General features: G+C 43.4%; 1 protein-coding gene across 1 annotated transcript in view; it reads left to right on the top strand.

The window, feature by feature from the left end:
• VAT1L (vesicle amine transport 1 like) overlaps positions 1–16415 on the top strand; it is a gene marked incomplete at both ends in the record, with an annotated part of 126587 nt that overhangs the window by 8632 nt on the left and 101540 nt on the right. Inside the window, 2 exons of the mRNA XM_084257904.1 lie at positions 6351–6480; positions 10815–11030. Coding sequence (XP_084114030.1) covers positions 6351–6480; positions 10815–11030 — 346 coding nt within the window. The remainder of the gene's footprint in view (positions 1–6350; positions 6481–10814; positions 11031–16415) is intronic.

Raw genomic sequence — 16415 nt, forward strand, 5'->3', positions numbered from 1 at the left:
ATTGGCCATATTTGTGTCTCATGCCTCCTACTCTGACCTAGAAAAATGGGGTATCATGATTACAGCCCATCAGGAACTTATGATGTGTGTGTGTGTGTGTGTGTGTGTGTTGCAGAGGGGCTGTAGATGTGTAGATGGAGGACAGTTACCACACAGTGGGGCTAAGAAACACATAGGCTGTTCAAAATGGTAGCCATCTTGGGGATAGGAGACTCTTGTCTCCACCCAGAAAAAAAATGAAGACCCAAAGTGGGGACTAGAGAAGGCAGCTCCATTCCCAGTCCCAAAACCTTATATTTCTCAGCACAGAGCTATTAAATCATATTAAAGGACATATAGAGTATTTTCAACTTCAAGGCCCATTGTCTTTTACATCTCTTTGGTAATCTTGGAAATTCCAGAAACTATTATCACTTAGCTGATGAATGACAAGACTGGAGTTTAGCTCACACAGGCAGTCATTGAGTGTTTGGGGGGTGAGTGAGTGTATTACTGACTTTCCCCAAAATGTTAGACACACATTTCTGCAGAAATTGCCATGTCAGGGCCTCCCCTGGTGGTGCAGCAGTTGAGCGCTGGGCTGTGAAGCTGCCCGCAGCCTCTGCAGCGCCGCTTCAATCCCTGGCTGCCAGTGAGAGTCCCACATGGCACGCAGACCTCTCCTGCCGCCTGCTGCTCCCCTCAGCGGTGTATTTCATCACTCTGTCTGTTCTGTTCCCCACTCTGGCTCTGGTGAATCCTCTCACCCTCCCATGCTTCTGACTGTACCCAGTGCTTGTATAAATAAATAAATAAATCTTTAAAAAAAAAAAGAAATTGCCATGTCACTTGTGGCTGACTTTCCTAATACAAACAGTGACCATTCCAAGCCAGTGTGGCCACATAATCCCCTTCCTCATCCCAGACCTGCCCTTGAGGAGCCTAACTCTCCCCAGCATGGAGGCCTTTTAGTGAGAACTTCTTGGATTCCAAAGGAACTATTTAACACAATCTGTTCTCTTGAAACCAGAAATTCACCTTTAAACTCTCCAATAACTCCTTTCCCTCACCTGGGAAATGTGGGTCTCTGACTTCTCAAGATGCTCTGTAATTTTCTCCTTCTTGACATGGGCTCTGTGGAATGCTGGAGGCCAGGGCTCTTGGAAAGAACCAGCTGTGCTGCGCCAGATGCTTGCAATTCCCCCAGCCCTTGCACAACCATCCCTGCAGTGCTTGTCTACATAGGGATCCCAGGGTCCCCCCAGCCTGGATGTTAAAACAGCATTTAACTAAACTAAACTTACTGTGGTGATCATCATGCAATACATACACGCACCATCATATTGTGCAGTGTTGTATGTCCATGACACCTTGGTAGCATTGAGATGTGTTAAAACATACATATTTCAAACAGTTGTGTGTGTGTATGTGTGGGGGGGAATGGCACCACATTAAAACAGTGTGTTCATGACTCTCCCTTCCTTGTAGATATCAGGCTGCCCATCCCACACCCTTCAGGATCTCCCTGGTAGTTGCCAGGACTTCCTAGAGGCTGATGCATGAGACTCAGAAACACAGTTTTCTTGTGGATCCTGACCCTGTCCCACCACCCTGTGCTGCTCCTCCAACCATGTGCTGAAAGCACCAATGTAGTCCTCATTTCCACTCCATTCGAGGTGGGGTCTGGTTACCAGGCAGCATATGCCCCCTTCTGTACTTTATGTGCCTGCTGTTTGGCTAGGAATACATTTTGTCTTGAATTATTATTTATCATCCGTATCATCATAATGATCTTTATTGAATACTTTCTGTGCCCTACAGGCACTATATAGTAGGTGGCTTCTAGGCATTTCTGTGATACTGACCACTTGATAGATAAAGAAAGGATCAAAGAAGTGAAGGAACTTACAAAAGATCATGCAACTCAGGCCTCTCTGGTGGTGCAAGGGGTTAAGATGCAGCACTATGAAGCTGTCTGCAGCTACTGCAGGCATGAGTTTGATCCCCGGACAGGGAGCTACCCACATGGTGCAGCAGACCTCTCCTGTCTCTCCCACTGCTCCCCTTGGCAGTGTATTTCAGTCCATCTGCCTTTTCTGTTCCCCACTCTGTCTCTGGTGAATCCTCTCACCCTCTGCACCTCTGGCCTGTACCCCAGTTCTTGTATGCATAAATACTCACAACTCACAAGAAGAGACAGCTGGGATGGGTGCTTGAGTCTGTTTTTCTCTCAGACCCATATCTGTAGTCCTGTACCCATTTGTCACTATTCTGTCCTGGATGCCAGCCCAGGGAACGTAAGGGCAAGCCAGTGGTGGCAAAGAGAACAGTCAGAATCCAGCCTTCCCTTTGTTCATCACAGACTTCTTCCAACCTTGTCTTCTCCAACTCACTCTTTCCTTTGGATGAGCTCTTGACTGACACCTCCCCCAGCCCGAGAAAGTTTCATCTACTGTTCATGCACATCGTTACTTGGTAGGGCAGGTTCTTGGCCCTAACAGTCTGATGAGGCTTTAACACTGCACAATCAAGTACCATCCTCTCAATGGGGATACCCTTGCTTCTTTATATAGACTATTCATCAACGTACAGACTTTCTTTTTTTAGAAAAAGTTCCCTTGTCTACGATGAGAAAGAATCGCTTTTCATTTATCTATGCTATGCTTAGCTCAGTCAGCTAATGGGGAGCTATTAAACCCACCATACCTATGATTGGTTCAAAAGATTTTGTAATTGGATTCTCTTCATCTTCCCAGAAAAATTCACTAAAATGGAACCACCCTGAGCTGAAGGAATTCTCCTTGCCCAAGTCTCTGTCTAGGGGCAGCTCACAGCGGATGACTAGTTGATGCAAGGGTACAAAGGTCTAGTCCCATGGCCTCAATTCTTGATGACCTGAGGGATCATCACAGCTCTGGAACTGTCCATGGATGAGTTGAGACCTTTCACCACAATGTCAGCATTGTACTTCCCCCTGACAGATCCCTGCATCCCTCCCATCCATGTAGATGTCGGTTCCCAGAGGGCTCTTTACATGATGTCAGTCTTACTCTCAGAGTCTGCTTCCCTGGGGCCCTGACCTAGGACACCTTCTTTGTGTGCCGCCTGGTGCTGGTGGTGGTGAATGCTCAGTGTGACTGGCAAGGCGAGATGTCCTCTCTCTAACTGGGGAAGCCAAGTCACACTTTCTCGAAAGCAGAGCAGCGTGCATGGTCAAGTGCTTGTCTCCTGAGTCATACGGCAGCCTCGCACACACTGGCTTTGTATACTTTGGGGGGGGTCTCAGTTCTGTTCTCTGTAATGCGGAGATATTGCTGATGTCAAGCATTGTCAGGGCCGATGTGGCAATGAAAAGACAGCACACCTACACGGCACTTAGCATGATGTCTGGTGCCTTGGAAGCACTCCATCAGTGTTTTCATCACAGTTATTAGCCGCAATAATTCCTTTTCTCCCCAGGCCCCATCATCGGAGAAATTAGGATGGGGGTGCCTAGATACCTGCTAGCCATGTGGGAAAGCCCTTCTCAGAAAGATCCATCTCTTCTTCAACATTCTTTGTGGGAGAGTGCCAACCCTGAGGCTGCTGGTGCAGTTTTTCTCAATCCCAGTGGGACATGAGTATGTTAGCCTGGGCCAGAGACTGGAGCTGGGGCCGCAGTGTGTGTTTAGGAGAAACAACGACATAAAAAAGAAGAAAAAAACACCATGATGACTCTGACATGTCTCTGGAAAACGACTATACTAGAGGCTCAATCAGACTGTACCCCTGTGAGGTCAACAGTCCTTGCTGTGGGGAGGTGGGAGAGGGTCACCTCTCCTGTCCATGAAGAATGAAGCCTCGGGCCTCCCCGGTGGCGCAGTGGTTGAGCGCTGGGCTGTGAAGCTGCCCGCAGCCTCTGCAGCGCCGGTTCGATCCCCGGCCACCGGGTGAGGGTCCCACATGGCGCGCAGAACTCTCCTGCACCCTGCTGCTCCCCTCAGCAGTGTATTTTGTCAGTGTGCCTGTTCTGTTCCCTGCTCTGGCTCTGGTGAATTCTCTCACCCTCCCCCGCTTCTAACTGTACTCAGTGCTTGTATAAATAAAATAATAAATCCTTTTTTTTAAAAAAAAAAAAGCTAAATTATTAAAAAAAAAAAGAATGAAGCCTCATGGTCTTGGTGTGATACTTGTGAGGACATGGCGTGAGTGCTCGTTACACATGTATTTGAAGTGTCTTGGAGCTATTTCATGGCCTCATAGGAACTCGTGATTTGAAGAAACTTAAAGTATGTCACCTGGTCTTGCATGTTAAATCCCCTCCATGACAGCTTTCATCGTAACACCCTTGGTGACCAGCGACATGCCAACCTTCCAATATTTTTATCTGTGATTTGGACATCAAAGTCAGTGGTATGATAACTGCATTTTCTGAGAGTCCAAATACAGAGGGAAAGCCAAATATTTTTTTTCTGCTGGATGAAAGGATTAGGATCCGGGAAAGAGTCTCACAAATTGAAATGCAGAACCTAATTTAATAAGGGCACACTTAACAAGGTAAAATAATCCTTTGGATTAGGATCCAAAAATTCAACTGCCCTAGAGGACAATAAGAGAGCTTTTTATTTTCTTATCTATTTAATCATCGTCTATTAATTTTTACCTTGCCTCATTACAAAAAGGACTCGAAATAGCTAGAAAGATGACAGCAGGGGTTCTCTGAGTGTGATGCCCAGACCAGCAGGAGCCTGGTGGCTCAGTCACCATGATAGTGCTGCTTATGGCACAGTGCTGGTATAAGTTTGGGTTTTTTTTTCGCCCAGTAATGTTTATTGAGGTAAAGTTGGTTTATATCATTGTTTCTGCTCTGGTGGTTATGGGTTCAAACCTGTACAACTGCATGTTTTCACACTATGCCCACCACCAATACCCCAACAGTCTTCCACCATGCTCGACTCTACATGATCCCTCATGCATGTTGGGAGCATCATATTCAATGCAGTGGTGTGGACAGAGGGTAATTGAGGTCTAACATAGGCATCCTCTCTTGGGCATCCTCATGAAAACCCCAAAATACAGACCCAGGACCACAGAGTGACCCAGGCCCCCCAGTGTACTCCACCATCTTTACTGGGCCCCTTCCCTTCTGGTTGCCCCAGTTTTGCCGTCAGGTGTCAAGGGTTTGTTACAGGTTTGCTTTTGTCTGACCCTTAGTTATTTTTCCTCTACGTTACCCCTATAGATGAAACCATACGGTGTTTGCCTTTCTCCTGACTTACTTCACTGAGCATTAGCCTCTCCAGTTCCATCCATGTTATCACAAATGATAAGAGCTCATTTGTTTTTATAACTGAGTAGTATTCATTGTGTAATACACACACATGTGTATTATATATGTGTGTGTGTGTATGTATGGTATGTGGTATGTGTGGTATATGTGGTGTATATATACCACATCTTCCTAATCCACTCATCTATCCTTAGACATTTATGTTGTTTTCTTAACTTAGCTATTGTAAACAGTGCTGCCATGAGCATAGGAATGCATATATCCCTTCAAATTAGAGTTTTTGTATTCTCTGGGAGTGAAATTGCTGGGTCTATGTTTAATATTTTGAGAAACCACCATGCTGTTTTCCATAGGGGTTAGACCAGCCCACATTCCCACCAGCACTGGTGTAAGTTTGAGTGATGATTGGAGGTATAACAGTGGTGTGAGACCTTTGAAACTTGCTGTCTTCCTTTTCTTTCTCTCTTTCTCATAGACTAGCTGCTGGCTATTGTGTCAGCTGCTTCTATGTGTCTTCTTATTCTTCCTAGTGTGTTTCTCATCAATTAAGTGCTAGAATGGCTAATGACCATGTTTGTCAGTTGGTCTTTTTTTTTTAAATGTTTTTTGTTTTTTAAATTTATTTATTTATTTATACAAGCACTGGGTACAGTCAGAAGCGCGGGAGAGCGAGAGAGTTCACCAGAGTCATAGAGGAAAGCAGAACAGGCAGACTGACGAAGTACACTGCTGAGGGGGGCAGCAGGAGAGGTCTGCGCGCCATGTGGGACCCTCACCCGGCAGCTGGGGATCGAACTGGTGCTGCAGAGGCTGCAGGCAGCTACGCAACCAGTGCTCAACCACTGAGCCACCGGGGAGGCCCTCAGTTGGTCTTTTTAAAGGCAGAGGGTCAGCTCTGCAACTGCAACTTTAGCTGCCAGGAGAGCATTGCTTGTTATAGAGATCAATGGATTTGGCTCTGTTCGTGATATCTGGCTTAGTGTTATGATTAGGTGCCCTTTGCCATTAAGGAAGGAGAGAGGGATGGAGGGAGGGAAGAAAAGTTAGGCAGTGCTTCCTTTTGAACCTCACTTTGAATTTCTCAATCCCTTGCCGTTCACAGTGGCCTAAACTTCATTGACTTGATGGTGCGACAAGGGAATATCGACAACCCACCCAAGACGCCCCTGGTGCCGGGCTTTGAGTGTTCTGGGATTGTTGAAGCTCTGGGGGACAGCGTGAAAGGATACGAGGTAATGTTCTGACTTCTGAGTAAAAGAGTAATATTTATCTGGAATCTATAAAAGATGATGCAAAAATGTTTGAAATGACCTATGATATGTAATATTACCGCTGTCTTATATCATTTGGTTTTATTAGCAAAGTTCATAAATAAACAAATGCTGCCATACTAAAGACAGGAAGGACTTTCCAAAAACCTGTGCCTTTCTCACGTACCACCTTGGTTGCTCTTGGCAACAGACTGGTGAAGTGGCCAGAGGAAATCTTGCCATCCCCTCAATTCAGCTATTCATAGAATATCTGGTCTCACATTCGCTAAGTGTGCATACCCTCTGCCTGACCCCTGGTTTCCATTTTCCCATCATCTCAGACTCAGAAAGCCATTATAAAACACAAAAGTTGGGGAGAAATAGCCTCTGCACTTAAGAACTTGGTTCCTTTAAATACCTAATGAATTGATGCATTTAACTGATAGTTTGTAAGTCTATCTTTCTGATATTATGGAAGTGACAGTTTGGATGAAGATTTTAAAGCCCAAGGGTAGAGGCACCTGACAATGGGACAGAATTGGTCCCGTGTTGGTGGTGACAGCTTTGGGAGAACAGCAATGGGCACAAAGGAGTTACTGTATTATTCTAATTACTTTTGTATGTGTTCAGAATTCTCCCTCATGAAGTTTTTAATTAGTACAAAGATATAGGATCCTTCCTACCATGATACTATAAATCAAATAGAATCTGGTCTATAAAAATGGAAAAACTGGCCACATCAATTGTATAAAAACTGCTGTAGTTTGGAGTTGGAAAAACTGATGGAAACCAGGAAAAAGAGCTCATGGTTATGAGGAAGTGCTTCTCCAGGGAGGAATGAATGAATGAATTGACATCTGAGAACCCATTCTATCCAGAAATATGGGCAAATTATCTGTCTTTTCAGTCTTGCCACAGCTTTGTGTGTTGAAGATTGGTATTATTCTTTTAGAAACGAGGTTTAGCAGTTTGCTGTGAGAAAGGTAGTTTGTTCTGTGAGAACTAGGTTGTACCTAGTTCAAGTCACTAGAACGATTTTCCTCTTCTTACAATTCCACGATCTTCACCCCTGTCCCCCAACCTGCAAATGCTGCCATACCAAAGGTAGGCAGGAAAACTCCTACGGGTAAAATGCCGTGTCCAAATGTCCTTGGAATTGAGCTTGAGCCTGCTGCTCAGTCTGCATTCCTCCAAGTCTCCATATACTCTGAAAATATAAGTGCTCCAAATTCATTATGAGCTATGTCTGGAAAACTCATCCCACTTGTCAGTCATTTTTGTCAGTGGTTTCCAGATAATACAGCAGAAAAATATTGAGAAAGAAGCAAATGAACTTTTTTTTTCTTTCATTCGACTTTGTATTTCCTGTCCCCAGGCAGGTAAGCAATATTACTAGAGACTGCATGATCTCCCCCTGAAGGTGACACTTATGAGAAATATTATCTGTTTTTTATTCCTCCATATGACCCCACAGGCAAAGATCACTGGGCTGACTCCATTAATCCTGAGCACTGGATATGTAACCCATTATTTTAGGATTGAACAGTAGACACAGGCATGTTGCTGGCCTTGGTTTAGAGAGAGGACTTACCACATTTAATACATATTTTCCCATAGTTATGATCTTTCTGCTAGTTAGCCTTGGCTTGCTTATGACCAAAGCCTCCTTTCACAACCCAACCCCCCAGGGGCTTTCTGCTTTTCAAACAAATAAAAGACACTGCCCACAGGTTTCCAATCAGAGTGTGATTTGGGAGAAAACCAATGCTAGTATTCCTTCTATAATTTTGATTTAAGATTTTCAGTCATTTTTAGAAATGGAATTCTATGCAACAAAATGTGGAGTAGCAGTCTTGGTTTGATCAATTGCAAGAGAAGTTTGAAAAGCTGTTGCCAGTGGCATAGCAGTAGAGATATAATTGGGCTCAGGACTAATTTCTTTTTTTTTAATATCAAGAAATTTTATTAACGTAGGTAAAATAAAGTTTGTTTTGTCATTCAATGAGAAATATGTAATTTGCTGATAGCCAGAAGCTCAGAGTTAAGATCAATGCCCATTACAGTAACTCATTTAGCCTTGGAATATATATATTATATATATAATATACATCATTCCTGCCTGCATATTTTTTATTTTATTTTATTTTTATTTTGTAATATTTTATTTTATATAATTCTTACATCATTTTTCATTTTTGCACAAAATATGCACTTTCATTTTGGTTATATTCCCCATATGATTGCAAACCCCCCCCCCTTATTTTGACCCTAATCCTTTCTTTTCCTGGGCAGGCTCAGATAATGAGGTGAATTGGATATTTGGGGGGAAAAGTTGTCTGCTTTTGGACTTTGGGTTGGGGCTGATGCCACGGCTTAGCTACTTTTGTCATTTTGATGATGAAATGTAAAAGGGACAAGGTTGAAGGAGAGACTTGATGCATTAGCCCTGCTGGGGCTGTGATCATTGCCAACAAGGTGACTGACAGTCTTTATCATACCCTGCTGACACTGGGGGTGACTCTGTGGTCCTGGGTGACTTTGTAGTCCTGGGTCTATATCTTTGGGTTTTCATGATTCTGTGTTAGACCTCAGTTATCATCTGTCTAAATCACTGCATTGAAGATGATGCTCCAGACATCCAGCATTTGGTCTTCAACCCTTGTAGGGATTTGAGACACTCCCAAGCAGTAGGACCTCCTCTTATTTCTGTGTGTGTCTCCTTTGGACAGCTACTTCTGCCTTGTGAAACAGAGTGGGTCTACATTCAACTTTGATCATAAAACTGAATTCCATGAGGCCAGGAACAAAGCTGTTCTATTAGGCATTAACCTTGATTGCTCTTTCTTCATGTTATGTGCACTTTTCTGAGTATGCATAGTGTGCTGTTTAATCCAGTCTTCATGAGGACCCTTTCCTAATATTATACCCCTTTTAGAACCATGGGAACAGATTTAAAGAGTTGAGCTGATATTCCCAAGCTTGGTAGGTTCCCCGGCTGTACAACCTGATATAATTTATGGCCTCTTAGTAGCACTTATCGCGAGTGTAATGAATTAATTATTTGTATCTGGAGTCAGTCTACCTAGATTCAAATCCTGGCCCAGCTACTCTTTAGCTAGATAACTTGGGCATGTGCTTTAATCTCTTTGCCTCCACTTAAATGTCTGTAGAATCTATGATTGTTCATCAGGGACATGGGGCTTTTACAGAATCCATATCATAAGAGGCTTTTGTTGTTGGAGAGGAGTAGAAGTGAACAGATAAACTACAAAGGAAATAAAATAATAGAATCAATTCTAAGAATACATAGCAACACACATAGATGAAAGACATTCATTTACTGATAATTCATTATGACCACAGCAGTTTGAGTATTGTATTTCAAAGTCATAGTTCAAGAAACTAACATATCAAGTAGCAGAATGGTTCCGTTGAACTATCCCTTGGCAGCTCATGCCAACTATTAATATTAGTATTTGCTCACTTACTAGTATTTACTAGTATTTACTAGTTGCTATTAAAAAAACTTAGCAACCATCATAACCACCTAAAGGGAAGGTTGTTCTTTTACAATGTGTCTGGCTGTGTTTCAACTACTGATGAAAAGAACACAGTATTCAGCCATGCCATCATACAGTTTTCATTAAGATTTGATGAGTTAAAACACGTGGTACCCTTAGGACATGCCTGCCATAGTATACGTGTCTAATAGTAAATGTTAGCTGTTGTTCCTCACCCCCAGGCAGGCTGTCCTTCCCTCTAAGCTGGGCTGCTTTTGTGCAGTCTCCTGCACTTAGATTCCTGCACTTCTGATGCGCCATGGTTCATGTCCATTGCTACTGATAATTCATCACCTTTGATGCCAATGCCACAGTGACTAGCCAGGCAGGGAATCTGTATGGAATTGCAGAAAATTGATAAGACTAGATTTTCCTTCTAACTCTGCCCCTTTAACCTGTCATAGCTCAGTTTTCTTCAGCAATAAAACAGAGATTAGATGAGAGGTTGAGTCAGTGAAATCATGTGCATTTTATGGGATATGTTATTTTATGTGATGGACATAGTATATTTATGCTCAAGGAGAGGGGTAGAGGACTTGGCTTCCATAGCCCCTGAGAAGTTTCATAGATGGAGTTCAGAGCATCCACAAATGTCTTGAAATTGGAAGGCAGGTGAGGGGGTGCATATTTGAAGGTCTGGGGGAGTTTGTTGGGGAAGCAATCAAAGAGTTTACATCAGAATCTTAAGAGCCTTTGAGAAATTCCTCAAAAAAAGATTAAGAAACCTCCACTAACCCCATGCTTCTCTGTGACCAGATTGGGGACCGTGTTATGGCATTTGTCAATTACAACGCGTGGGCAGAGGTGGTTTGCACACCCATGGAGTTTGTCTACAAGATCCCAGATGACATGAGCTTCTCCGAGGCTGCTGCATTTCCCATGAACTTCGTCACAGCCTACATGATGCTCTTTGAAGTCGCCAATCTCCGAGAAGGGATGTCTGTGCTGGTGCATTCGGCTGGTGGAGGCGTGGTAAGTTTGCTGTGCTTGAGTCTTCTTCCTTGAGGTCCCAACGGTGAATGTGGAGGAACACCCAGTTGACAATGATATCCCTAGATGAGCTCTGCTCATTAGTAAGGATGATCTTTACGGTTCTGGCGATGCTTCATGGAGGGTGGAACTCATAGAAATGATTGCATTGGGACACGGTGAGCCTCAGAGAGGAAAGGCACCCTCAGTCTTGGTGTCACAGTGAACTATTGTTATTTTGTCCATCAATGCGAGATTCCTCATAAGTCATGTGCTACTAATAATACCTGAAATGCCTACATGATGGATGATTTACTTTTTCAATAACGGGCCATGGATTCAAGATTGTTCCCATAATAATGGCACCTTTGTTCATCTGCATCTAATGTAGTTTCTTGATTGGCGGGGAGGTGGATGGAGATTGAATTAGCAAACTGGGAATCACATGTAAACCTAAGTATATCCATGAGAGTGGATGCACATGTGGATGTCATTGTCGGGGGTTGTCTTTGACAAGGGGAAAAGTAATGGAAATAAAAATTCTGCCATGGGGTTTAAGAATGGCCACATCTCATCCATGGTTTGACTGTGTCTCAGTGCCAGCTATTCAGTACACCCATGCTGGCCAAGTGGCAGCACAGTGTCCCTGTCATGGTCTGCTGGGGTTGGAGTAAACTCTAGTCCTTCTGAGAAGGAGAGGCATTTGTCATTCATTCAACTAGTGTTGAATACATCCATGCTCTGGCTTTATAGGCATTGAAATTAATGAGGGAAGGTTCTGCCTCACCATCTAGAAGGGTTAGAGAGTTTCTCAGCATTGGCGATGCTGTGGTTTGACTGCATTCAGAGATGAGTTCACTGGGTGTGAAGAGATTTTACTGGATGTTCTGCTATCACTATTTTTTTAATCTTGGCTTTCTACAACTATTAAAACCTTCCATACTGTAAAGCACTTTTCTGTTTTTTCTTTCCAAGAAGACAAGCTCCTATATAAAACATGAAGGCCAAGGCATAAAACTTCAGGAATGGCTTAGGAGGAATATCTTCAATCACTTTAGCAAATTTGCTGATGTCTTTTGACCATGAGTAAAGATACAATAAAAACTAAACATCCCTTAGCAAAGAACTGGATTTCCGTGCCACTGAATCTGCTAAAAGCAAGCAAGCCATTTAGAATGTTGACATTTATGATCCTGGTGTGCGCAGTATGCAGAGCTTCAGAGGCTAGTGTCCGTATTATCAATGTAACCCCAGTCTTTACAGTTGCACTGAACTCCATTCTGCTGATTGTCAGGATTTGAACATTGGTGTTGAGCATGTTTCCTTACATGCTTTTTAATTTTTTCATTTGCTTGTTTCTGGAACAAAGAGCTGTATCATAGTTACACGTCTCACAAAAAAGAGAACAAAGTCTCAGGAAGTACGAGTTTTCATTGTTCCTTATTCTGGGCTTCCATACACTCTAAGAATAAGAATTAGTGTGTCAAACAGATGAAGGAAATGGATAAAAGGGAGAGTAGGGGGCAAGGTAGGAAAGTAAGTTGATGCATATAATGCAGGCTGTGATGCCCTAAAGCTTTGCTGAAGCTGGGTGACACACTGGGCTCTCAGCTTGTGCAACCTTAGTGTGTGAAAGCAGAGAGAAATGATCAGCCCCAAGAGCCATTTGAATCCATGTTGGGTCCATTTGATGGAAACAAACCAGTTCGTAGGAAAAAACTATAAATAACACTGTTTTTCAGGCTGGGGAAATATTTTTCTAGGTTGCTCTTGAGAAATGTATGCTGATATGCAATGAACACTCTCAACAAGATTGTGAGAGTAGATACAATTATTTCTGTGATGATTTTTCTCATGGACGTCTCGTGTAGTCTCACAGCAGCAGAATCAAGCACATATCTTGGGGCCAAAATGGTGTAGTCTGGCTTAGCTTACAGTCTGAAGGTGTGGTGGGATCACCCATCTCTCAGAGCAGTGGGTCTTCTTAAATAGCATTTCTCGGGCCTCCCAGGTGGCGCAGCGGTTGAGCGCTGGGTTGCGAAGCTTCCTGCAGCCTCTGCAGTGCCAGTTCAATTCCTGGCCGCCAGGTGAGGGTCCCACATGGTGCGCAGACCTCTCCTGCAGTGCCCTCTGCTCCCCTCAGCAGTGTATTTCGTCAGTCTGCCTGTTCTGCTCTCCGCTCTGGCTTTGGTGATTTCTCTCATCCTCACGCTTCTGACTGTACCCAGTGCTTATATAAATAAATAAATAAATCTTTAAAAAAAAAATAGCATTTCTCGCCACCACTATCTGATATGTGGCATTCAGCACTGAGTTCAAGGTTACTGTTGGAGGAACGACCCAGCCAAGTGCCTATCCATGTATGTGAATGCTCACCCAGGCTGGGGTGAAGTTGGCTCTGTCGTACAAAAGCAACGGAGTGCTAAGGAGAGTCCAGACAAGTCCACTGCCCCATAATGGCAAGACCTCCAGAAATAACTAGATTCCTTCCAAGAAGATAAGCAACCACTGTTCTCACAGGACTGGAAGCTTCCTGGGTGGGGAGAGGGGCCTATTTTTTACACTGACTGTGTTGTCCTGGAAAGGAATGGAGGTGCTTCCCATCAATGTTGGACAAATCTGATAAGGGAACCCACTGGCGGCATGGTGGCTGGTAATTAGGACAGTGACTTCCCACAGACCTTCATGTCATAATCACTGGCACCTGTGGGTATGTTACTCTACATGGCAAATGTGATTAATATAAGGACCTTGAGATGGAGAGATTATTCTGTATAATCCAGATGGCCCAATGAAGTCACAAAGGTCCTTAAAAAGACAAAAGAGGGAGGCAGAAGAGTCAGAATGATACTTAAAGAGGCTACACCTGTGAGTTTGACAATGGAAGACAAGATCATGAGCCAAGCGATGTGGGTGGCTATTAGATGCTAGAAGAGACAAGGAAAGAGATTCTCTCCTGGAACCTCCAGATGGAACACAGTCCTGCCAACACCTTGATTTTAGCCTAGTAAAACCCATCTTTGACCTCAAATCTCCAGAATTATAATGTAATAAATCTGTTGGGTTTGTGGGTTTTCTATGAACCACTAAGTTTGTGGTCATTTGTTACAATGGACGTTAGAAACTAATGCACCTCCTTTCTCTGGGTTACCTCCCTTTTCTTCATTGTGGAAATCCAGAGGCCTGAAGACACACACAGAAAAACTATGACTCTTACCCTCATTTGGAAGACTCCAAACCTATTCTACTTCTACTTAACAACCCAGAACATTGGGAGAACTCAAATCATTCCTTCTTTCCTTTATTCCCTCACTTTACCTTTATCCCAGTGTTAAGTATGGAGATGTCACAGACTCTGACCAGGTATACTTTTCCTGACTGATGTAGATGAGATGACAAAGAAGATTGAACCTAGTTAGGATGAAAGTTTCCTAAACTGAGTAAATGATAAATATGCGGTTCTAATGTCACCAAGGCTTCTGTCTGATTGTTTTTATTGGCAAAAGAGCTTTATTAGTTTCACTAGGTATTGGACTTCACAGATTATTCAGTTGGTCTTATTGCAGACCATTTGTTATTTTACCATTTTGTCACTAAGAACAGTGTTGAAAACTTTGACACATTTCAAAGCATTACATCGAATAAATCTGTCTTGCATATTCCACAGTGCTTTTCTGTCTGATTTTGATTAAAAACTGGGATGATAAATTTGCAAAGTATAAGAAATGTCAGCTTAGCCTATAGTTTTGAAGGAGTAAGGGAAATAATTCTATCCAGAGAAGGCTACTTTCTCACTGAAATTGCCCTAGTCTATACTGCTCTATCACATCTTTGAAGACGTGGTTTTCCTCTGACAATCCCACAACTAGGTGGTATGAGGGGTAGTGCCTCTAATCAAGTCTTCAAACCCTTGAAAATGTACATTCAGGGTCTCCCCGGTGGCACAGCGGTTAAGTGCTGGGCTGCAAGTCTGCCCACAGCCTCTGCAGTGCCGGTTCAATCCCCGGCCACCGGGCGAAGGTCCCACATGGTGCACAGACCAATCCTGCCACGCCTGCTGCTCCCCTCAGCAGTGTATTTCACCAGTCTGCCTGTTCTGTTACCCGCTCTGGCTCTGGTGAATTCTCTCACCCTCCCGCGCTTCTGACTGTACCCAGTGCTTGTATAAATAAATAAATCTTCTTAAAAAAAATGAAAATGTATATTCAATCTTTTCAAAGGAAGGGTCACAAAATAAGCAACTGAGTGGGGTGCATATCAGGAACGTAGAGTTAAGGGTTTTGCTGCCAATCCCATTTAATAAGGTACTGTGACCTTCGGCATTTGATTGGGCACATGCTCAATTTCTGGAGACCAATGCTACCATTACAATATGATATTGCTTCTGTGTCTGACATTTGATGCTTTCTAGTTCTCAGTCCTTTTAGCGTTGCCATTATCTCATCTGAATAGAGTAGGTGAGCAGCCAAATGTGGCCACAGATCTTGGAAAGGAAAGCAGAACTTAACTTTAAGACAGAGTTAAATGGCTACCACTCAATTATTAAATTCTATTCATTATGGATGGGGCATTTCCCAGCATCAGTCAAATTACTTGAAAGAAGAAACCACACAAGGGGAGGGTAGCATCTTTACAGGCGGCACATGAGGCTCCCCCACCTCATATGAGCCCATGTCTCAATGGTCCTCCTTACATGACTGATTAACCATACATCAGTCTCACATTAAATGAGCAGCTGGCTCAGTAGGGATCTTCAGTATAATGGAGGATTTTGATATATTGCATATCATTCAATCTCAGTAGAAAAGATGTAAAAATGTAGGAGAATATTTTGTTGAAAACAAAACCACTGTTGATCATGAAAGGCCCCCATACCTCCCCAGCCACTCAAGCCAGCACAGTTAGCTCTTCTCCAACATGCTACAAGTTTCCAAAGCTGTGATTCATTACTTTATTCCCTCACTCACCCCACATATGTGTAGGGAGGGCCTACTCTGTCCATGACATTGAATTAGGCCCTAAGAATTCAGTAAAGAATATTCATGAATTTTCTTTCTTCAGTGAAAAGCGCTATACATCAAAGATGGATGTGTAAGATCAATAATCACATGAATAACTTTGCCAAGTGCCATGAAAGGGAGATAGGAGCCGATTGGCTTATCTTAGGGAATTGAGATGGGATAGAGATGGGGGGGTGAAATCAGGGAGGACTTCTCCAAGGAGGTGATCTTTGCACTCTGGTTTGTGGATGATTAGCAGGGAAATGGGACAAGTGTGGTGGTAGAGATGGGGCAATCCTGAGAAATGGAGGTGCGCTGGGCTTGAGTAGAGATGGGGGCTAGGTAGGGGCCTTCTTTACATCTACCTGCCTTGCCCATCTACTGCTGT

The sequence above is a fragment of the Talpa europaea genome (genome assembly GCF_964194135.1).
Source record: "Talpa europaea genome assembly, chromosome: 16".
Lineage (NCBI taxonomy): Eukaryota > Metazoa > Chordata > Mammalia > Eulipotyphla > Talpidae > Talpa > Talpa europaea.